The sequence below is a fragment of the Antedon bifida genome, chromosome 7 (genome assembly GCF_963402885.1).
Source record: "Antedon bifida chromosome 7, ecAntBifi1.1, whole genome shotgun sequence".
Taxonomy (NCBI): Eukaryota; Metazoa; Echinodermata; class Crinoidea; order Comatulida; family Antedonidae; genus Antedon; species Antedon bifida.
The window spans coordinates 14,864,976-14,888,772 of record NC_136232.1 but is presented as its reverse complement, the minus strand read 5'-3'; the positions used below and the strand labels follow the sequence as shown (position 1 = coordinate 14,888,772).

General features: G+C 33.3%; 1 protein-coding gene across 1 annotated transcript; it reads right to left on the bottom strand.

Moving 5' to 3' along the window:
* Positions 1 to 44: 44 nt before the first annotated feature.
* On the bottom strand, positions 45 to 23,074 carry LOC144849174 (uncharacterized). Its single transcript, XM_078706202.1, has 10 exons — positions 22,967 to 23,074; positions 20,565 to 22,466; positions 18,517 to 18,652; positions 16,735 to 16,829; positions 14,526 to 14,648; positions 8,373 to 8,591; positions 5,389 to 5,681; positions 3,682 to 3,866; positions 3,464 to 3,551; positions 45 to 1,382 (listed from the first exon to the last, which is right to left on the bottom strand). Exons 1-10 carry the CDS (start codon positions 22,985 to 22,987, stop codon positions 1,295 to 1,297), a joined length of 3,150 nt encoding a protein of 1,049 aa, XP_078562328.1. The 5' UTR covers positions 22,988 to 23,074; the 3' UTR covers positions 45 to 1,294.
* Between the last annotated feature and the right edge of the window lie 723 nt (positions 23,075 to 23,797).

Below are 23,797 nucleotides of genomic sequence, written 5' to 3'. Positions count from 1 at the left end.
TATAAAATAATTTATTTAAAAAAATGTATTACTTCGTGCAACAACAGAGGGCGTAACTTGTTTACATCGTTAGAGCGTGATTAAAACATTATTATTTTCGACAATGTTTTCAAAATATTTGCTTTATTGCATCTTTATCCCTAGTAGTACTACCCCATAGTTTTTTTGAAAATAAAATTTGAGGAAAAAAGCTTATTTATGCTTATAAAATGCATATCAAAGCTGATAAATATGTAAGTTTGCCTCATTGTCTCAGGGCCGAACTGTCCCGGCCGAATCGTCCCAGTACCCTAAACTAAATTTGATTCAGAATTAAATAGGCATCTCATTTTTGTAATTGATTTGATCAAAGTAGACACAACATTTCATATTTAACATTAAAGATGTATTGTCCCCCAAAAACATGACAAATAATGATTAATAAAATCAGATTTTGAATAGGCAATTTCACAGTTTTAATAAAGTTATTCACTTCTGTAGAAAACAAAATCATAAAAAAATAATTATTTCACTTATAAAAAGACAAAAGAAATGGTTAATTTCAACCAAAAACCATTGTCTTCCCGACAATTTAGGTATATTTTGCTTTAAATTACATTTTTTTTGGGGAAAATGTTTTTTTTTTTTATCATCAAGTTTTTGGTCAAAGTGAATCACTATTATGTAATATTAAAATGGCATATTTAAAAAAAAAAATTTAAAAATTATTTTTTTAGGGGGATAATATTTCTTTAAAATACATAAAACCAGATTATGTTTATATAGTATTCTTTTTTTTGGTATGTTTCCCCAAAAGTGCTTTTTACCATAGAGATATTATAATATCTCTATGCTTTTACACATGCTCCTTAATTGCAACATTAATTGATAATAATAATTGATTAATTTATATTGAAAGTGGGAAGGGTTTTGAATTAAAGCAATTAATAAAGTTATCAATAAGTGTACAGATTATGGATGGTACTGTTTTGGTGCTCACTGGTGTCTGTTACTAAAAATTTGAGGAAGCCAATTGGCCAATCAAAAATCAGTCAATCATTTTTGACTGGTAGTTTTGTAACTAGAGTTAAACCCTTTGATTTGGCCAAGCTTAGCGTCTTGTTAGAATGCCTTGCTCAACCATGATTATGCAATTCTTATGGAAAATTAAATTATTCTTCAATCCTTTTTTGAATACAACCATTATTTACATTACAGCTAGTAGTAAAAAAATGATGGAGCAGAGAATGTAAAAGTAACATATAATAACAAGTAGTACTAGTATGCCAATGACTGCTATCTGAAATACTGTTTTTTAAAGTAACTTCTCACGAATATTAACATCCTGAACTTCTGGTAAAAGTGCATCAATCAGAAGTTCTGTGAGAGTAAACACCAGATGCCTATAAAAAAAAATGTAGTTTTTTAATTTAGATTAAAAGTAAAAATTGTACTTAATACAATTGTCAAAAACCATTGGTCTTTGTAATATTTAATAATAATTGTCTAATATTTCTAAATGCCCCATGTCTCTTAAGGTAAAACAACAAATAACAATAGCTACTGGCATAGTACTGAACTGTATTTGAACTCAATGACAAAAAAAAGGGCTTATAGTTCACATCCATTTGAGGATGATTTTTCTTGTATATAAACCTGCCTACAAAAGAATCAAGGGAGTGGCTGAGTAAGTGACTGAGCAAGTGACAGAGTGACGTGAGTGAGCGGTCGAGCAGTTAAAACACTGGAGCCTAATCCACAGCCATAATATCGGCAAGGGTTCAAGGCTAATTTGCTCCATAGTTTGTGGACAGAGCACCATAGTTGGCTGCAATGACATGAGAATTATGTACAGTAGTTGAAAAGTGCCATTCATTATGTGAAGTGTCTGAACATAATAATCATGAAAAAGATGCATGTACAAATGTTGTAGTAAATCACTGTATACAGTATATCCATATTGGTCATCAGGTCATCAGGTCAAAGTTCAATTATGGTATCACACCACCTAATTCCAATAAAATAAAAGCACTTCACTGTGCATGTTTCGTTTTTTGTTTGTGCATGAATAAACAAACTCATCCTAGTGATACCATTTAGCTGTAGATATGAATTTATGTACGATAAACATTTTGCCTTATAGGATGTTGCAAGCCTGGAGCCAGGATTTTTACAGGGGTTCCCCCACCCCCAAAAAAGAGGACTTCCCCCTCCACTTTCTGGTATACCCCCTCCCCCAGATTGCCTTTTTAATAATATCAAAAATGTATGTGAATTAATCAAAAAGGATCAAGACTTGGAAAAACACCAATAACAATGTTGTTAGCCCTGCACCCCTCGCCTGGCAAATACAATGCAAACAGCCCGGTGTAACAGAGCCTTGAGTCAGGAATTATACTTGCATGTGCATGATTTTAGGTAACAGCTACCTAGTAACAATTGCTGTCAGACATGACTGTGCCCTACACATGCAGTGGTTTCCATGTTTTCGCTTTTGGGAATTCTCCTTTTAAAATCGTGTATAAAAAACGGAGTGATGGTCACAGAAGAGACACAAGAAGGATTGAGTATTAAGCAGGGAGTTGTTAACTAGAACTCCCTAGGTAAGCAAGGCCTAGAATAACTATAATACTAAATCAGTATGACCCTTTAGCTAATCTATTTAACCTCATTGAGAATTTGGAGCCAGGAGAAAAACCACGGTAGTCGAGCAAGTTGTCGAAAAAATCATCTTATGGGCCATGTATACCTAGTCTAGTTTGAAAGGGCACTTCAGGAAATGTGGGGTTCGTTCAAACCCTACTGGCTAGAGGCTGGATGTTGTGATGTCATCATATGACCAGCTGAATAAAAAAAAAAGGGTTGTAATCTCTTTCATCGAAGATCATTACATTTGCTCAGGTAATAATCTTTCTACTATGTATCTTCATGTCTCAATTTAATAACGTAATTTCACCTATGATGATAATGACAATGATCTGAGCATTTATAAAGCACTCTTCAACAGCCCCCTTAAATTATAAGAATCAACTTATTTTTGACATATTTAACCGTTTAAATACTAAAAATAATTATCGCAATAGGTAACACAAGTGACAAAAATATAGTGTGTGACCTTAAATTAGGTCGAAAGGTAGGTCTAGTGGCTTTAATGTCGCATAAAAAAAAATTTGATTAATTTACACAAACTAATAGTGGTGTTGATAGTTTATGAGTGCTAGCTTACCTGGATATGAAACCGACATAGGTTTTATCCCCTTCAATGGGAGAAGTAACATTTTTTTCTTGAACTCCCCTCCAAGACAGTGGCATCGCCCATGACCTCAAGTGGGGAGGGTTGTATTATCCAGGTAAGCTAGCACTTATATACTACCAACACCACCGGAAGAAGTGCTTCGGTAGCGTGTTTTGTAATAGGGCTGCAGAAGGTGAAGAGACGATACAAGATTTAGTATAGTAGTAGTTAAAATAATATCTACTGTACCTATTAAGGACTGGATCTTGTAAAGATGCATGTACAAATAGTAGACAATTTTCAAGTTCCTCTTCACCAACTCCATAAGTAACAATACCTATATTAAACAGAATGCATAATTAATTTCCTTTCCAGTATTAATAATTATACAAATTTAAAGAATTAAAGATTAGATGATGAGTAATATTGATCAAATGACTTTTATCTGATGGGTGTAAAGTGAATACCTGGCATAAATTCTTTAACTCTTTGAAAAGCAAGCTGTCTTGAATGTTCTTTCTCCTCATCTGTCTTTGGTGTATTTCGTTTGGAAATTAGTTGACCATTTGGCCAAAGTGCTTGCCGTATGAGCTGAATATATCGGGCACACATACCCTCATTAACCAGTTCATTTACACCATCTTCAAGCAATCTATAAATAACAATACAAATAGCCAATATTGTAATCAACTAGATTTGAAAATTCAGGTGGCAAAATTATTTCAAACATTTTATAGGCCAAAATTGTACACAAATATATACAACTCATTGGCTTCCATGATGAGAATAATGAATAGGGGTCTGCTGAGTAGCTATAAGAAGTTTCAGTAGGTATGTTTTTTGCTTTAAAATATCCATTGGCCAACACACAATTTTTGACCTGCACGTCTGTTGTTACTTTACATTAAGAGTTTTATGAAAATTTATGGAATTTATCACATAGAGTAAGAACAAAAAATAAGTGCAAAAACAGTTATCGTAAGATACTTTAGGCTAATGCACACTGAATATTTGCATGTGAAGCAACCCTCAAAAGCAAAATGTGTCAATAGTCAGATCAAAACACAATTTATGATTCAATGAACAATTTCAGTATGAGCAAGGTTGATCCTGAACTTCAATGAAGTGTATTTGGAATTCGCGAAGGTTCAAAATATTTGATTTCAAATAAATCCCACGGCCCCAGTATCATCAATAAAATGGGAGATTCTTCGTAACCTCACCTCATTTGTGTTTTCTCATGTTTTTAATCGTCTAAATACCTACGTACTGTGATATTTTATTGAATTGTAGTCAAGTAAAATACATTTCAGTTTGAAGTAGTACCATTTTATTATTAATTGGAATGTCCTTTTTGCTACACAAATTTCAATAAAAAATGTTAATCGTTAGGTGGCAGTAGTAATGTAATAGTAGCATGTAATGCTGGAGAAATATTTACAGTAAGTCTGCTGTATCGTAGCATCATGCCTTAATCGGCTGTTCATTCTTCACTTTGATAGTGAAAGAAAGTTAAAGCAGCGCCAGAGCATGCAGACGTGATAAAAACATGGTTCCTAAAATGTAACATTCTAGATGATTTTAAGTCCATTTAAGTACACTTCCGTTCGACTCACTTAAATATGATGTTTTCGTTGTGTGCAAATAAAATATGTTCTCTATGTGAAAAATGTTGAACTTTTGAAGCAAAAATGCGTCAAATTTGTCTTTTTTTCGTCAGTAATACATAAAGAAAGACACTTCTTTCTTCATTTTTGTTCTTCATGATAAATTCCATTCATTTTTACAGATGCTTTAAGTAAATAAAAACACATATGTGATGTCAAACGTTAAAAATTGTGCGCTCGCGAATTTGAGTCAGATCATACCTTCTTATAACTCATCCAAATGAAAGATGACCTCCCTTTTTTACTTATTATGGAAGCCAATCAGTTGATATGACTTCATGCACAATTTGAAACAGTTCTCTCTTTCATTTAAAATTTTAATTAAATGTTGGAAAATTTGATCACCTAGGAAATTTTTAATTTTAGACCTACATGGGCACACCATGACATGCACATGTTGGGAGTTTGCTGTGGGTTAATGCTGTGCATAACAATTAACAGCACTCATTTTCTTGTATAGATCACTAGTATTTGTCTAGAAATAAAATATATATTCTACTGCATTACTTATTGATAAGTTTTCCAAAGGCTATAGATATGGTTTGTTGAGTAGTTTCTTTAACAATCCAATTGCCATAATCATGCATAGCCTCACATAACAGACACATGAATGCATCAGCCAGTGCAATTTCGGCATAGTTTAGCTCATTCTTATTATTCTCAGATAGTTGAAACACTGCTTGTCTTCCTGTTGTTGTACTGTACTGTTCCATTACATTTTCTTTGTCTTCTTCAGTACTTGAATGTGTTACTCTGTTCTCTAGAAAACCTTTCACCAGAACATCAATGTTTTTCTCAACCTAATAATAGTTAATTAAAGGTAAAGTTTAAATATAACATTGCAGCACTTGCCAAGTAATTGACTTAAAAAAACAGCTATAATAATAATAATAATAATTTATTGGCACTGCACTTTTTTATGAGTTGTGTACCGTTTTAGTGAGGTTATTCCACATAGTCGGGCCAAGCTTTGAAAACGAATGTTCACCAGATGATCGGTGAACACGAGGAAAAGTTTGGTAACATCGCATTCAGACCTAAGACCAGTATTTTTAAGGGGTCAAAATCTTCTTGTAGATTAATCATCCTAACTAATAACAACAAATGATTTAACAAAAGGCATTATCTCTATTTCTTTTTTTGAATGTACAGTACAAAACATAATAACACAAAACAATGTATTGTAAGTAGTGATAGAGCAGTTGGTGAGGGATGTTGGAGGGGTGGGGTGGAAAAGATTTAGCAGTCTTTTATGGACTGTGTGTGCGAAAACACATCATTTGCTATCCATTTGCAGTAAATGTTATTTTTTATGATTATCAGCATTTACAAAAAAAATATTAGATACAATATCTTATTGATACTGTATTATAATAATTAAAATTATAATAATTTTAATATTTCTTTCTTACCAAAAAAAAAGTAAAAAATCAATGTAATGCTGTATTAGTAGCATGCTTAATTGTACAGTATTACTCTATACTCCTTTATTTTTATTTAGATTTATATTGATCCAACCAGGGAGGTGCAGCAAAAAACAAAAGTGTCTATCCAATAAAAAAAAATGTAATTCAAACGACAAACAATACCATTGTTTTATAACAAAGTTTTACTTAAAAATGATTATAATACGTTTATTATAATAAGTTTGAGCTTGCTAATTAGCATGCATCAAGCTGACCTCTGATTGGGTAATTGTCACTTTTTCAGTGTGCAGTCAAGCAATCATTCCTGTGTTGTTTTTTTTATTTTGAGATAATGCTTTCTGTTGAATTTTTTGCAGGCCTGAATGAAGTTAATGCCCATAGTTTCATATTTATAGAGATAATTTTGAGTAGCTGTTAAATTTAGGTGATAGATTCTACCCTCCCAAGTCATGTAAGCCGAAAATCAGGGCAGTATATGGAAAAAGGTGTGTTTTTAAAAGTTTTTAAAAATTTGTCACTGACGATGAGTTGCGTACTATTTTAGTGAGGTTATTCCACATAGTCGGGCCAAGCTTTGAAAACGAATGTTCACCAGATGATCGGTGAACACGAGGAAAAGTTTGGTAACATCGCATTCAGACCTAAGACCAGTACGTTTACAATTGTACTTAATGACTAATTCACACATGTAGACAGGCAAGGCCATCTACACAATTATAAACTTGAACCAACATTTTTTAATTTACTCTTTGCTCAACTGGTATCCAATGTATTCTTTGGACACTCCTTCAATGAGTGAATTGCATTGAACGAACAGCATTGGCATATGTTTTTTCATCCATGTACTTAAAAACTTATTATTATATTGACACTATGGCACACTGATTTTATATGAGTAGTCATTGAGACAGTTGTAAAAAATAACGCCAACATTACGAGTAGATTTGGTAGAATTTACCCAACTGAATATCAATGTTTGCCTGGTCAAATTTACACCTACATAATTTAGTTTTATATAACACCTAAATAGATTCCTGTCATTTGATTGGACGATTATGAGTCACAAAAATAAATAATAAACAGATACGCTCCACATACTTTTCGCGGTGTATTACTATTTTTATAGGCTGAAGGCCGGACAGCGCAACCCAATGAACAACAGCATAGCATAACAACAATTTGCTTTGCGCATGCTAAGAGCGCCGTGAATAAGTGAAAGACTGGAAGCACAACAAACAACAACGGCGACCTCCAGGTGCAATTCTGCTCTGTCATGAGTGACAATGAAATTGCCAAATAAATATGTGATGATGCAGACTCAAACACCAAAACCAAAAAAAATCAAATATATAGAGGAAAATACCATCTTTAGATGTTCATTGTTATACAAAAAAAAAAACAACAAATAGTTATCCTAGCCTATCATAGGCCTATGTTCTTTCATTTAATCTGAATGAAAATGACAAGAATCTATTATATAAATAATGAATGATAAATAATGAATGTTTTATATTCGTGCTGTGGTACAAATAGTTTAATTCGGTGAAAGCTGAAAGGTCATATTCTTGTTTGCTGCTGCCTTATAAAAATCTAACATAAATACCTTTCACCTCTTGATAATATTTGTAACACTCATAAACATTAATTATTTGTATTTAATAGCCAATTACTAATAGTAGCTGATAGCAGCTTTTTGTTCTTAGCAAGCAATTTTTATATCATAGAAAGTTGACCTTTGATGAATTTTGATTTTGTTAAGTTTCAATAACAACTGTCTTTTGCTTTTTAATTTACGATCAATTATCAAATTTCATAAAATTGTGCCGCAAATTTTGCTGCACATTTCTGATGTCATCCAAACCTTATTAGGACAAGTTCACTATGCTTCCAAAATGTTGTGTTTTTAAGTTATATTAGAGAAATGCTCTACACAAAAATCGAAGACAAGACAAATAACAGATTTGACAATCACAATGATTGTCTGGTATTAAACCAATACAGATTTTGTACACTAAATAACAATCAATACAGATAAGAAGTAATCAATCTGATGTTTAATCTTACACTGGAATCTCTAGGTCTGAAAGCATATGATCTCTGTGGTCTACTTATGTCAATCCCTGAGAATGGTGAGGTGGGCATTTCTGACATGCTATGGCCTAGATGATTTAAATGTTCTTCATCATCAGTGTTCATTAAAGCTTGATTTTCTGGTAACATGGTTGAACTTGGTAACTTGGATTTCAATGTCCCCATAATGCCTGACATGCCACGTAGGAAAAACTGAAACAGAAAAATGTTGAACTACATAATATTTTTTTAATAACCCTTGGTGGGCCTGTTATGTACATAAACATACACATATTGAAAATATATAGCATAGGTTTTAAAGATATTGCTTGATGTCTAAAATGAGATTATTATTATTGGTTAAATACTGTACTTCGGTAATTCAACCTCCAACAAGCCTCTTATGTTATGTTCATAACATTTTATGGGCGTCAATGTAAAAAATGACTTAAGACTAGAGTACAGGGTTTTACAAACTATCAAATACTATCATTATAGATAAATATACTTGTTTACGCCCGCCAAGGAGGTTATGTAGTTGTGCGCTTTTTTTCCCCGTGTGTTTGTTTCTATATTTTTTTGTTACTGTAGTTACCAGGATTATACTCAAAAAATTATTGCGAGATCTTTACCAAATTGAAACCACAGATAGATATGTAGTCATCGATAATAATTAATAATAAAAAAAGATCCACAGCAGGAATTGAACCATGGATCTCAACTGTGAGAGGCTGGATGCATAATCATTACAGTTTACACCAACTCTATTCATAAAGTTGTAGTCCAAATAGCCTAATCAATACACTAAGACAAACATTTTAAAAATATATATTTTCTGGGGAGATTTTATGTAGGAGAATTTTACAGTAGGAGTGCACTTCTAGTTTAAAATTAGTTTCATTTTTTTGGCATTAAAGTCTAACTATAATTATGAATAATGAAGCAAAATAAAAAGTTTTTCAAACAAATTATACATTGCCTGTTAGTATTTTATATAAATATTATAATAAAGAAAGAATTATGAAAATCTGACTTGGCTTTCAAAATTGTTCAAGCGGAGGTTTGATTGGCTTACGATGAAATCCTACAGTACATCAATTTACCACCATGCATTTTTAAAATTTCTGCCCCATCATATCCCCATACAGTAATAAATCACTCTTTCACAATGTGTAAATTCCCAAATAGCAAAGGTGATGCCAATTTTTAAGAATGGTGAAACTAAACCAAATAATTATCGTCTCATATCCGTTCTACCTATATTAAAAAAAATTATTGAATGAGTCGTTTATCAAGTTTATTCTTTTTTGAATAAAAAAAATCTATTATAGTACCGTATATTTCGGTGTATAAGTCGCACTTTTGACACGCAAATTTGACCTCTAAATTAAGGGTGCGTCTTATACACCGAACATAAATGCCTCACCACACAGATTGTACATATCGTCACCTTATTGGCGGCTACAGTGTACTAATGTAACGGCAACCTGCTTCTGCCTAGTTTTCAAGGCATTTTAGCGTGATGTTATACTAAATATGATGAAAAGATTTGTTCATTATCTGTTTTCATTTGTAAACGTTTACGATTGGAATAGTATTTATTTATAGTTATACGCACGATCGCCCTTCTTGTCGGTCACATGGTGTACGGTATTCGACTAGTATATTCTCCAGTTGATTATAGCATGGACCTAGCGTACACACTCTCCGATACACAGATACTAATCAAATACGATTGTCCGTGAAAACGTTCGCCCTCTCGAAATGATCGAGCGAGGCTATTTCACACACGTGCGTGTTACACACACGGTCATGCACTCGATGTTGCGGGTGCGAAACTCATGAATAACAAGTTAGAAAGAACTTGTTGAGGCTGGGCGCGGCCGAGCCTAGGTAAGAAAAAAACCTAAATAAAGGACGCCGTTGTAGATAGAACAAAATATATTATTACAATAATATTGATTACAATTTAAAAAAACATTGTTTTGATGAAATATAAAGTGCGTCTTATACATCGACGATATAAAAAATACCGATATTTTACTCTCAGTTAGGGGGTGCGTCTTATACACAGGTGCGACTTATACACCGAAATATACGGTATGTATAAATCAATCAGGTTTTCGACCATCATACTCAACATCTACTGCACTGCACACTGATGGAAGACTGGTATAGTAAAGTAGACAAGGGTAAGAATCTACTTGATTTTAAAAAAAGCCTTTGATTCGGTAAACCATAACATACTTTTAATGCGAGACATCCAAATATATTGAGTTTATAATTTTAAAATAAAAATGAAAACAAAAAACTTTTATGTACTACAGTAGAATCCTTATAAAAGAGACAGTGCCCTTGGATAGGGTTCCGCTTACATGAAAAGCACCGGTATGGTGTCCCCTAAATAGGGGACGTCCGAAGAAAGAGTTTCTGCTATAATTTTCTTTTCAAATTTTTTTTTTTTTCTTTATTTGTATAATTATATAATGTTTTTAATATTAAATATCACTATTTTGTAATATTACAAACTTGTGTAAAAACAATCAATGTTTATTGAATGAGTTGTGCTCATATATATATATTGATTGTCTTATCCGAAAAATGCGGCCAGTTTGGTTACTCCTAAATTTTTCAATAGAGTCAACCAATGAACAAGTTTTGCAAGATTTGCCGCAAAGGTGAATGCCCAAAATTTGGGTGTCGTGAGAGTCAATTTGACTCTTAAATTTAGATCTAACTATTATCATGAAGGTTGGAAGGTCTACTAAATGCAATAATGGGTGGTTCTGGAAAAACAGTCCTGTTTCTAGTACTAGTAGCCCTTAATAGAGGCAACCCAGGGTGATAGGTTGTGACCAATGGCACTTTGGTCGAATTTGGCTGACATTGTTTGTACGTCAGTGTCTGACAGCGAGGAATATCTTTTGCTTTCTTTATAGCAGTTTCAATGTATTCCTTCTTGTAATTTCTATTCCAGAGATGTCCGGTTAGTTCTTCTCTGCGATTCTGAAAATCTAAAACTGAAGAACAGATACATCTGATAATGCTTGACTGTACGGTATGTTTTCTATGGTCACTATAGTGTCCAAAAAGTCAACACTACTAGTGGATTCAGTAGCTGTAAACTTGATAGTTGAGTGGGCTGAATTAAGAAATGAATCCAGATTATCTTCACCATGGGTCCAGTTCATGAAGATGTCGTCAATGTATCTAAACCAAACAAGTGGTTTATTAGGTTGGAGGGACAGAAAATTGGCCTCAAATTGTCCCATAAATAAATTTGCAAAAGATGGCGCCATTTTGTGCACATCACTGTGCCATGAATTTGAATAAAATTGTTGTTGGTTAAAATCAACAACGCCAGTTCTCGTAAATGAGCTTTAGTAGGCGAAGTGGATTAACCTGTGCCAAATGAGTGTTTTGTTTCTCACCACAGAAACAGACTTTGCCACCTTATCCGCAATTCCCGGGGTGGGATCTGTTGTAAGTTTACGATAATGAAGAGGATTGTTCTTCGTAAAATTTGATGTCCATAGCTATGTGGCAAAACCTTTATCACCGGGTTTAATGCCAATGGCCTGCCTCTCTTGTTTCGAGAGATTGTCACGTTGATATGTAGTTTTGTACATCCTCCTCAATAGCCTGAATAAATGTTTCTAAGGCTGGACAACGATTTTTAGGTGGATTCCAGGAACTTTTTGCTTTAAATTTATTAACGTTGCCATCGTTTTGCGTGGTGTTGCTGTCTGAATCAGCAAAAAATTCACGTAATCGTAATCTTCTGGAGAAAGATAGATGTTATGCCCCGACCTGCCTTGGTTTTGGGCAGAATTAAAGTCCTCGGGAAAGAAGTTTTTTTCTCTCCTTCGGAAAGTCAACAATTAATTTCAACAACTGAATCAGAGGTGTTGCTCCGATTCTCGTTATAAGTCCGAAAGAACCTTCTGCAGGGTTTCCTATAAGCCCTGAAATCATCCGAGTCATTTGTGTTGAAATGACCAAGTCTGCAGGTAGGCCAAATTTGTGATGTCCCCTCCGGGACATTACCTTTGATTGCTTACAGCAGTCATCGGTGATAATCCTGAGTTTGTTTTGAAACTCGGATGCAGGAAGTTCTCTTTTTAATTTCTTAGTTCTAGAGTGAATTTGAGGATTTTGCGGCAATTGCCAATTTGGATCTCATTGAGTTGACAGGCATTTTTGTGAAGGACAGCGTTCCAACAAGAACGCATGCCATCATCTGCGAATGGAACACCAGATGTGACATGAAATTTGAGTGCTTTAGGGGCCGAATGTATAGAACTATGTTATATATATATATATATATACACCACATAAAGGTATTTTTTTAGTTGAGCCCAGCAGAATTCTCTGAAAATTATTTTAAAATGGATATTTTCCATGGTACCATGGGTTGTTGCTATGAAATACTTGAATCATAAAGGCCTTGTATCGGGATAAAACTGTTTTTTTTAGCACATAATATTATGGTGTGTGGAACTAATATTATCTTGGTGTGGGAAGAAACAAATTTTGTAGTCATAAGATGCTCAACAGGTTGAAAATGGTAGGTCAATGAGACGAGCTTGATGGTAATAGTACTGTAAACAAAATAGATCTTTTAATCACATTATTACTCCACAAAATAGAATTTAGCCAAATATAGGTCTTGCTTTGTTTGTTTGTTAGCACGATAGTGCCTACAATTTTCAAGTTATCATTCTGAATTTTTCGGTGTAGATAGGTATATTAATATTATTATTATTATATTATTATTATATTATTATTTTCAGACCTGCCAGTGTTAAAAGATAGGAGACAATTTTCAAAAGCCGGCAAGCAGTGTTAAAGTAACAAGTAAACTGAAATTGCATTTGTCCAAAAAACATTTATTTTTGTACTACAAGAGGCAAGAATTATAATTTGTGATTTGTAATTTTAAAACATAATGTGATTTAATGTACATGTTTTTTGATATGAGTAGTTTTAAAAACCTATTTCTTTTCAGATTCACCCTCTTCTTTTTGGCGTTGCTGTTTTATTGTTAGTCAACTGAAACTATTGTAAAAGTAGTGATAATTAGTTTTTTAGTACCAGCATATGTGTCATTTCTTATTTTATTCTGTACATAGGTATATACTTACAGAACATGCCTTGATTTTCAGGAAAATTGAATATTGGTCATGTCACAAAAGCGTAACTTCCATATTATATATATATATATCATCTTTATTTTTTTTTTCGTATCTCCATTGAGATCCAGCCACTGATACCCACAGCATTGTCATTTTTTCAGTAATTTGCCTTTGGATTTATATATATGATTATATATATATGATATATATTAAATAGCACGCCTTCTGTATTCTTTTAACATGGATATATTCTTTGACATGGACCAAAATAGTAGTCGACTGGCCTAGCGGTTAAGCTTACTCCATGGGTTAAGGCAGAGGTGCCGCAAATCAGCACAGCTTCAAGACACTCCTCGACCATTGTTATGGTCAATCTTGATTTTAGACATGTCATTGTTGCATTACCAGAGTTTGTTTGTATTAAAAATTATTTAAACAAATTGTAAACCCTGGCAGGATTTGAACCACATAAAGCTAATACCTAAAGCAAAAAAAGTGTATCTTTGAACATGCTCCCTCAGTGGAAATATTTTGCCAAGTACCTGTACTTTCACTCACATGTTTGGTTGAGTGAAATGGAAATAAATATAGTTGATCTCATAGAATAATAGGTAAATAAATAGTCTTTAAAGCGTATCCGGACAACTAAACCCTGGAAAACGACTACCCGGACAACTACCAACCTAGGATAACTACCACTCAGACAACTACGTTTTTTACGAAAGTAGTGGTCAGTGAAAGGTTTTACATGTTCAAAGAACGGAAAAAGTTGTGACAGGTCATGAAAAGTGTCAAATCATTTTCGGGAGGTGTTATACCTGAGTGTGTTCTAGAGGTGTAATTGTCCTATGGGGTAATTGTCCTAGGGGATAGTTGTCTTAGGGGGTAGTTGTCCTAGAAAAATTGATTCTACAATTTGTTATTTTTGGGTGTGAAGGAAGTTTGTTTGGTTTAATAAATAAAAATCATTACTCATTATTTGAAAATACAAATAAAACAAATCAGAAAGTACCTTGTCAATTCTTGGAACAATTTCTGTGGCTTTTTTGACAAATTCAATGTGTGTATCTCCCTCAACAGCTATAAACTCCTGGAACTCACTACTGCTACATATTGCTGAGATACTACAAAGGTTCTAAAACACAACACAAACATTTTATAATAAATAATTTATATTGAAGTCAATTTATATTGAACTTAATTTGATCAATGGATGAACAAGTACAACAATCATTTTACAATGTTTACAGTATATGCACATTTTCTACTATAATTTAACTTTAATTGGCATATTGTTGCTGAGATAGGTTTAATGTTGCTTCAACAACTTTTCAAAACTATAATTGTACTTTCCAGAATTGTGGAGAATTTAATTAAACAAAGCTTCCTAAATTGATTAGAAGTTCAGAAGTGATAATTTTTGTTGACACACGTACGCTTCTTAATAATAATAATGATAATAATAATATTTATTCGGTCACCAATGAAAAAATAACCAGGAGTGAGAATAGGCTAAAAGCCAAAACAGATTCTGCACTCACCATATAATACAAACAGAAAGCTAATATATAAGAAAATTGTAATACAAATAAAACTATACATACTGTAACATGAAATAAAGTGTTTTGTTTCATATTATTATGAGATAAACATTTTTCTTACACATAAAAACATAGGAAATACTTTCCCCAGTGGTCTGTTGTTAATTTGTATTTTTTATGTCCGCCAGTCCGCATTTTGATTTTTGTCGGAAAAATATGTCGAAGTATTATATGTATGAAACGTTATATGTGCCAAAATATTGGTCTTTTACTATAATATTATTAATATTACCTATAATAATGTAATAATAGTGAGAAGTTCGGTTTCAGAAAAATCTCAAAAACAGATATGACCTAATGTCGAGATGTTTTTGTTGGGGTCTTTGAAAACAGAGACCCCTATAATGTTATTATTTTGTTGTATATAATGTTGTTCATTCTTTCAATGATACAAGTTTTTGTTAAAGTTTGTGTTTCAAGAAATCTCGTAAGAGAAACCTGGGTATCAAGTCTTTGTTTTAAAAAACTCTAACTATTGGACTTTATCAAGGGGGCTATACGAGCGACACAAGCATCACTAGGTTGGGGGCCAGGGAGCCACCAAGGACCGAGGTCCGATGCGATGACTGTGTAAATCCATTCTTTCAATTTTAAAAATGAAGTGATCTTTAAAGTTTAATATTCCTATCATAGAAAATACAAGCGAACGTTATAAAATGACCCATGGCCCAAGAGGTATATCATTAATCGCAGAGACGTATAGTTGCTGTCTGGGGGTGCGAAAATTATAAATGTGCGAGACTAACACCCATGGGCTGATCTGTAAGAAAATTGTGAAAAATTGAGCTGCTAGGTCCTACGAAATTGCAATTATACATTGATATAAGAAACAAAATTACCAGTCACCAAGGTTGGGATGGAGTTAAGAACATTTAGAAAAATAGAGTTGTTAGGTCCTCGGAAATTGGATTATAGTATTTCGAAAAAAGAAACAAAATATATAAGTCTCCAGGACCGGCCCTACCATTAGGGTTGAGATGCTAAGAAAATTGTGCAAAAATAGAACTGGAAATAGCACTTAAAAGCCCCTATTGATAAATGAGTCGAAAACTATACTTAAAAAATATCAGGCCTAAAAAAATGGCCCTTTGCCTTTTATTTGGAGGGGAATGCTGTATTTTCGATGTACGATGAGAAGTTCATGACATACAGGACATTGGAAATGTAATAACTTGGCTATAATAAGATGTTGGCTAAACGAAAATGGCATGTTTTTTGTTTAGTAATGTAGGCCTACAGTAGGTGAGCCTACAGTGAAACGTCTATTTTAGGCACCCCACGGTAAAGAGGGTTAATTGTATATTAAAACATTGAACATACGAACAATAGATCACGAACATAATTCGTACCATTTTGCTGTATAGCGTACGTTGATACACAGTACATGATGTAACGCGTTGGTAAACTTCGCCTGGAAAGTAACTACAGTACACATTCTGGTCCCTGGATGGAACATGATATCACGCGTAAACCGCAATGGACCGGGCCCAATGTTAAGGAACACCGCCAGACAAGTGCGTAAATATTGTTTATTAGATCGCTGGCAATAATGCATGTATATAAAGTGTATCAGTCATCAGTATAAAACATCAGTCATCCTTAAGGAAAAAAGTTTGTTACCTGTAAATATCGTTCAAGGCTGAGTTTTCTTTGCAACACTACATCTTCATTCATTCTGTTCACAAGCTGTAATTTACGAGGCACATCCTTCATACCTAACAGAAATAAATAGTTTATTTCATTAATTTATTTTTAAAAAACAACAAAACACATTAAAGAGGTCACAAATGAGCTAAAAACCTAACAAATACTTAATGGAAATGGGTTTAAGTTTACAATGTAATGTAACAGTGATGTTTGATGTGAATTATGGAGTACTAGAGGGTTCGCTCGCGCACCCTCTAGTGGGTGTACCCGAATGGTCCTCGAAAACATGAACAACGCCTCTGGAAATTGAGGCCCAGCTGACAACTATGCATATGACTGATGAGTAATTGGTACTAATCATACAGTAAGAATATAAGATGCAAATAATATAATTGTAAAGAACAATATAATATACATATTATATTATTATATAATATTATCTGAACACACAACACACAAGAGGAAACCGTTATAGGGGTCATAAATCACTGAAACAGTCTCTAACGTGACCGTACCAAGAGACCAAAAGCATAGTTTATCAAAGTGGGTGACAGTGAGCGGAGCTTTAACATTTGTATCACAATATATCATGACAACAGCATCTTGTTAATTTTGGAACAAAATGATCAAATAACAACTTTCGTAGCCTACTTATATCGGTCGTAGACACCATTTATAATTATAAATAGAGCAAGCAACAGAAATAATCGATAATATAAACAGTAAAGGTGTTTCCCTGGTAGGCCTACCAGGCCTCCTATAGTAACATTGAATCGCACCTAAATTTGATTAAATGATTAATAAATAGCATAAATAATTAGTTCAATTAGCCTCCTATAGTAACATTGAATCGCACCTAAATTTGATAAAATGATTAATAAATAGCATAAATAATTAGTTAAATTACTAAAACAAATTTATTATTGATAGTTGAATATCTAAAACAAATAAATTGTAGTTCACGATTCAGTTGAATTGCACTAAAATCACACTGTAGTTCACGTAAAATTAAAGGCCTTCAATAATAGTTAAATTACTAAAACAAATTGTATTTCACGTAAAGTAAATGCCTTTAATCAATATAATTGATTAGTTGAATATTTAAACAAATTAATTGCAGTAGGCCTAGTTCACGACGATACGTTGAACCACTAAAATATTTGTATTTAATATTGAATGTCACGGCCATTTTGCCGGAAGTGACGGACCCGGAAGTCAGTTGAACAACAGCGCGAATGTGTGAAAATAACCCTGTGATATCCACAAATTTCGATAGGTAACGCTATTTTTTGTCGTTGTAAAAGACAAAAATGGAACAATAGCGTAGTACTGAAAACTAATGTTATCAAATCTACGTTTCGCAGTACATCTAGAATAGATAAGGTAGGTAACCAAGGCGGAGATTTATACCAAAGTTTTTGCATTGTGCTCGCCTATGTTAGAATTAACAATTTAAATTTATATATAGATGGAATTTTATTTGTTGTTGTAATATTTAGTTGGGACTGGAATACAAACCTGAGACCTCCATGCACCATGTTTGTGCAGTGAAGTTTAATTAACTAATTAATAGGTTTGTGTTTATTGATGAGAACATGTTGTTCTCTATACGGTAAATGGGTTTTGACCAAGATAATAGCGAAGTCAAATCAAGGATAGTACATGGTATAATAATCAATTACAGTATTTTTTTTTGTTATTTTAGTCAAAATTATTGATAATAATAGATGTTATTCTCATTATTAATTACAGTACCTTTGAGAAGTGGTTTCAGGTCAGGATTCAACTCTAGTCTACTCTGTAAGTTTGTGAACTCTCTAAATCTTCTCTTCAATAAACGAGTTTCAGGTTCTTTTGGATGTTCATCTCCTCTCCAAATGAGTGCTTGATACTGTGAATTATAATCAATTTAAGAAAAGTTAAGTGAAAAAATTTGCATTTCAAAATTGGTTTAAAATGTTGTTCTGCAAACTATGGGAATATACACATGATTTAATGATTTTGCATGATATTAAATACTAACTTTGAAATCAACAAAAATGGCATGTTCTTCATAATAAGGGTTAACTTTGTCTGCACACACACAAAGAAAAACCTTTAAAAAAAATCAGCTGCCAATGATGCCACATTTTTTTTACACAAATTCATACAATTTATAAAAGCTTCCATAATAAACATTCATTCAAGAGCTGCCACAGATTCAAAAACCCTGTCAGTTAGGTGAAATTATGCAACCTACAGTAATATGTATGTCAAATTGTTTGATGACGTCATCAAAATGAAAATGGTGAAAGCCCACGAGAAAGATAATTGCTTCAGCAAGAGCCTATTGAAAAAATAAACTCTGCGTACACATACATTTTTTGTGGATACCGTAAATTTTCTAATTGTAACCCTGGTTTATTATTCTTTGATTGTTTTTTAGGGTGGGTTACTATTAGAAGGGGGGTTACTATTAGAAGGGGGGTTACTATTAGAAGGGGGGTTACTATTACTAATCTTAAATTAGGCACCTGAAAATAGCAACCCATTCCCAACTTTTCCGGTAAGCAACTCAGTCATAGCAAAATAATAAAACAGTACGAATAAACAAGTTTGGTTGAACTCCAACTTTATTTTATAAACTCAAAAACACTCAATCCTCCCCCACTCCCGAGATCAACATGCATTATCAACATGCATTTTCGCATTTATAAAAATGCACGCCATGAGACCGACAATCATCCAATCAAATGACAGGAATTTATTTAGGTGTTATATAACATATTGTATTGATATCGCCAATGTTGAATATATAATATTATACATTTAATTAAATTTGGTGTCTGGTGAATTACGTAACATCCATCATTATTATGGTCGCTGACTTACTACCTTGGCCTACTACTAGCTTAAAAAGGCTACTACAGGTAAAGTACAGCAAGTAGGCCTAGAGGCTATTATTAGTAGGGTCTATAAATTATAAATAAATTTAATAATAACATCTTCTGAAAATTCAAAATGATTGTCATTTTGGTACTCTTTATTATATTGGCCTACCAAAAAGTAATATCACCTAAATGCATGCTGTTTTCAGTCATCTTTGATTTCAGATTATTATTTCTTTCCTTCAGATTTTTCATACAAATTTGCAGATGATTTCTAGCATATTATTTGAATACAAACAAGGTGGCGGCTATACAAAAAAAAAAACAACTAAGCCAGTCATAATGTAGAAGCACAGTACAACTTGAAGGGTACAGTACATATAATAAATACTGCATTGTGTGTTTATATCCATGTGTGTATGTATGATCCGCCGATGGATACTCTCTGAACTGTTACTTTTTTATGTTTTGTTTTTACCTTATTTAGTGAAGTAAATTATAATTTACTAAAATAACATTTATTTAAATACTATCTAATTTATTATCACGCATGACTAAAGGGTCTTTCACACCTGTTCCGGCACAGTTCCGGTCCGGCGCCAGAAAATCCAATCGATTTCACGCGGCTACGCGCATATCGTCATGAAAACGAAACATTAATGTTCGATTCACCAGACCGAAACCGTGCCGGAACAGGTGTGAAAGACCCTTAAAACAACAAGATCACGCAAGCGCATGTGTCCTTCTCCTTTCTCTGCTGACATGATGACGATGTTCTAAACAACCTGAGACAACTTGACCCTCCACCGATTCTCAAATATCCATTAGTTACCATGGAAATGCTCTATAACCTTTATTTGGGGACAATACTGTACATAATTGTGTTCTTATTTTAGTAACTGTATTATTTTAAAATGTAAATTAAGAAATCTTTACCTTTATAATATACAAAGTGTAGTCCTTTGTAATATTCCTTTCATCTTTCATTGTTTCAGTATCAACAATCAGCATACTTTGTATCCAAATACTGCGGTCCTTGTGTAAAGATGGTAAGTCTTCTAAAACTGTCGACTTCTTTCTTTTAGATTCACTGTACATGGCCCGTTTCTGCATGGCTGTTTCGTCACCTAAAGTTGAATTATACGTTGTGTTGAGGTTTGTATTTAAAGATTCAGAATGCTTAATCACATCCTTTTTGTGGTTGGTTACATCTTTTTGTTGAACTTCAAAAACTGTTTGAAAAATCTTTTGCTGTTCTTTAACAAAATCATGACCCCAATTAGACTGATTATACTCAGAAATTACAATGTCATTTGAAGGTGGTTCAGTATGATTTGTAAGTTGGTCGTCCAGATCATCTTCAATTGAGGTTTTCCAGCTTTTAAGATTTTCCATTAAATTAGAAAAAACACCATCTCCATCATCATAACTTTCACCACAATCATCTGAGGAATTGACATCAATTGATGGCAGTTTTGATAGAGCTGAGTCTACCATGCCATGTAGCATTTTGAATGTATCAGATGCAAATCCTGCATCCTGTTTATTGGATAAAACTAAGTTGTCATCTACTGGACCAGGAACTTTGGCAATCACAAAACCATCTTGAGCATCTTCTTCTCCATCAATAAACCAGAGTTCTGAATCATCATTATCTGGAGCGATGCTCTGGAAACTGACAAGAGAGGTTAAACTAGGTACTTTCTTCAGAAGCTTGCTTGGACCTAATTCCGTCATATGAACATTTTTAGTATTTTCATCAATGACTATTAACTGTTCTGTTTGTGATAAAATAGGAGATGATTTAGAATGATGTAATAATGGTCTTGGTGGACTTGGAAAATATTGTTGATTGGGTAAAGCACTAACACTAGCAGACTTTTGTAATTTTCTACCATTAAAATCCAAATATGTAGGTACATTGCTATATGTATGAAATACCTTCTGATCATCAGAATCGGATGAGTTATACAGAATATCATCGTCTTTTGTGTACTCTCTGTCATCTGGTGATTTATTTCTGGTTTTCCTTTCAATAGTTACATCTTTGCTGATTATAGGTTTTGCTTCCAAATTAAAATCTTCCACACTAATTTGTTTCTCTATATTATAATTTTGTTCAGAAGAATGAAAAATTGTTCCTGAGGAAAGGTTATCATCAGTAAGCGGGTCAGTAAGCCATATAATGATGTCATTTAATGTATCTGGATCACTTAATAAATCAACCAAACTTATAAAAACATTGCATGTTATAATTTCCTGGAGTAACAACTTTCCAGCTGAGTACCTATAAATATCACTTGGTAGAAGAAACAAGAGTAATAAATTAACAACTTCACGAAAATAATCCTCCATGAAACTTTGGTTTTGTGTTGCTTGATGTATTTCAAAATAATGACCATAGACATCCACAATGGTTGAACAACTATTCAATGGCAGCTGTTTTAGCTTCAAAGTACTTATTCGAAACTGACTAACATGTTTTTGTACTTCAGAAAAGACACGGTGAACAGTACTGTTTATATTAAATTGTTTTGAATGATTTTTAAACATCTGAAACAAATATCGAAGATGTGTCAACAATTCTTCTGGAACTTGCTGATGACTGCTGATTGATGAGTACCACGATAAAATAAAGTCGTTAAATATATGAGTTGTAAAGAGCATTTCTTCATTTGGTAAAGAAGCAACATTGGTTTTTGTAACATGTGGTTGGTTCCTCAAGTGTATTTCAATCACTGAATGCTTCCTTAATATAAAATGACCTTCGTCTGTATTATCAGCTCTTGATTGCTTGGGTCTAGGGGAACTACAAATAGTTTTCTTCTTTCGCAAATTCTTGTGAAAATGAGAAATGTGTTTAAAATAAAAATTAACAATGAAATAAACATACGTTAAAAGACTATCCGATGACTGAAAATAATTGCTTTCATTCAGAATTTTTGTGATAGCTAATGCAGACAGGATAGATAAGAAATAAATAGAAATTATTCCAGGTAGTGTTACAAAGCAGCTAAGCACAAAGATTATTCCCGTCAAAACAAACGATCTGTGTAGTGTCGTAAGCCTCTCCCAGTGTGTTTTCAGCCTATTATGCTGCCACGGCCACTGAATAACCTGCTGTTGTTGTTGTTGGTGGTACAGATCATTATAACTGACACTTCTGCTAGTAATAGGCCTAGTCATCATAATTAAATAGCCTAGGATAGACCTAGTTAAGCTTCGTGAAGTTGGCTTACTAGCTAGGCTACGAGAGAGGCTAGCCTAGCGAGGCTAATTAATGAAATGTAGTTTCGTAAACACTGCTTACAATTAGTTACTAAAAATTGTTTTAATACTTCATGCAACATACTCAACATCCTGCAAGCATAAAATGGTAAAACATCGATATGACTATTTTTAATCAACTAATTTATTAATTAATTGCGCACCCTTCAAAAACCCACTTGTCAGTGCTACTGTATTATGAAAAATGATTCGTGATCATCGATCGATCGTAGGATCATCCTCCTGGCTCTGGCGATAAAAGTACGGAAGCCTAATAGGACCACAGCGGAACAGATTGACAGTACACTTGAAGTGAACAGATGCGCTCTATAGAGGGCGCGGTTACTAATGTCAAAGCAGAGCCATATATAGAGAGAGAGTTACGGCATTGCGTTCACGGATTTTAGAAAGTCACGTGGTGTGCACACCGGCCATGTTTGTGTCCAACTATGCCTATGTAGCGTATGGAGTCGAGTCATTTGCTTAAAAAATGTATAACATTCACAAGGCTTTAAATATCGAATTTAATATCAAAACAATCAATTTGTTTAAAGGTTTTTGTTAAGATAATAACGAAATCATAAAGTTACTGCGAACATGATTTTTAAACAACAAAATGTAAAAACAATGCATTACTATAGAGAATCGCTGTACAAACTAAACGCGCACGCGTAGAGCGTGCATGGAGCGCACAACCAGAGCCGTTCCGAAATTGCTATTTTTGTTGTTTTTAATCATGTTCGCAGTAACTTTATCATTTTTTTTATTATTTTAACAAAAACCTTTAATCAAATTGATTGTTTTGATATTAAATTCGATAATTAAAGCCTTTTGAACGTTATACATTTTCAAAACAAAAGACTCAACTCCATACGCTACATAGGAATAGTTGGACACAAACA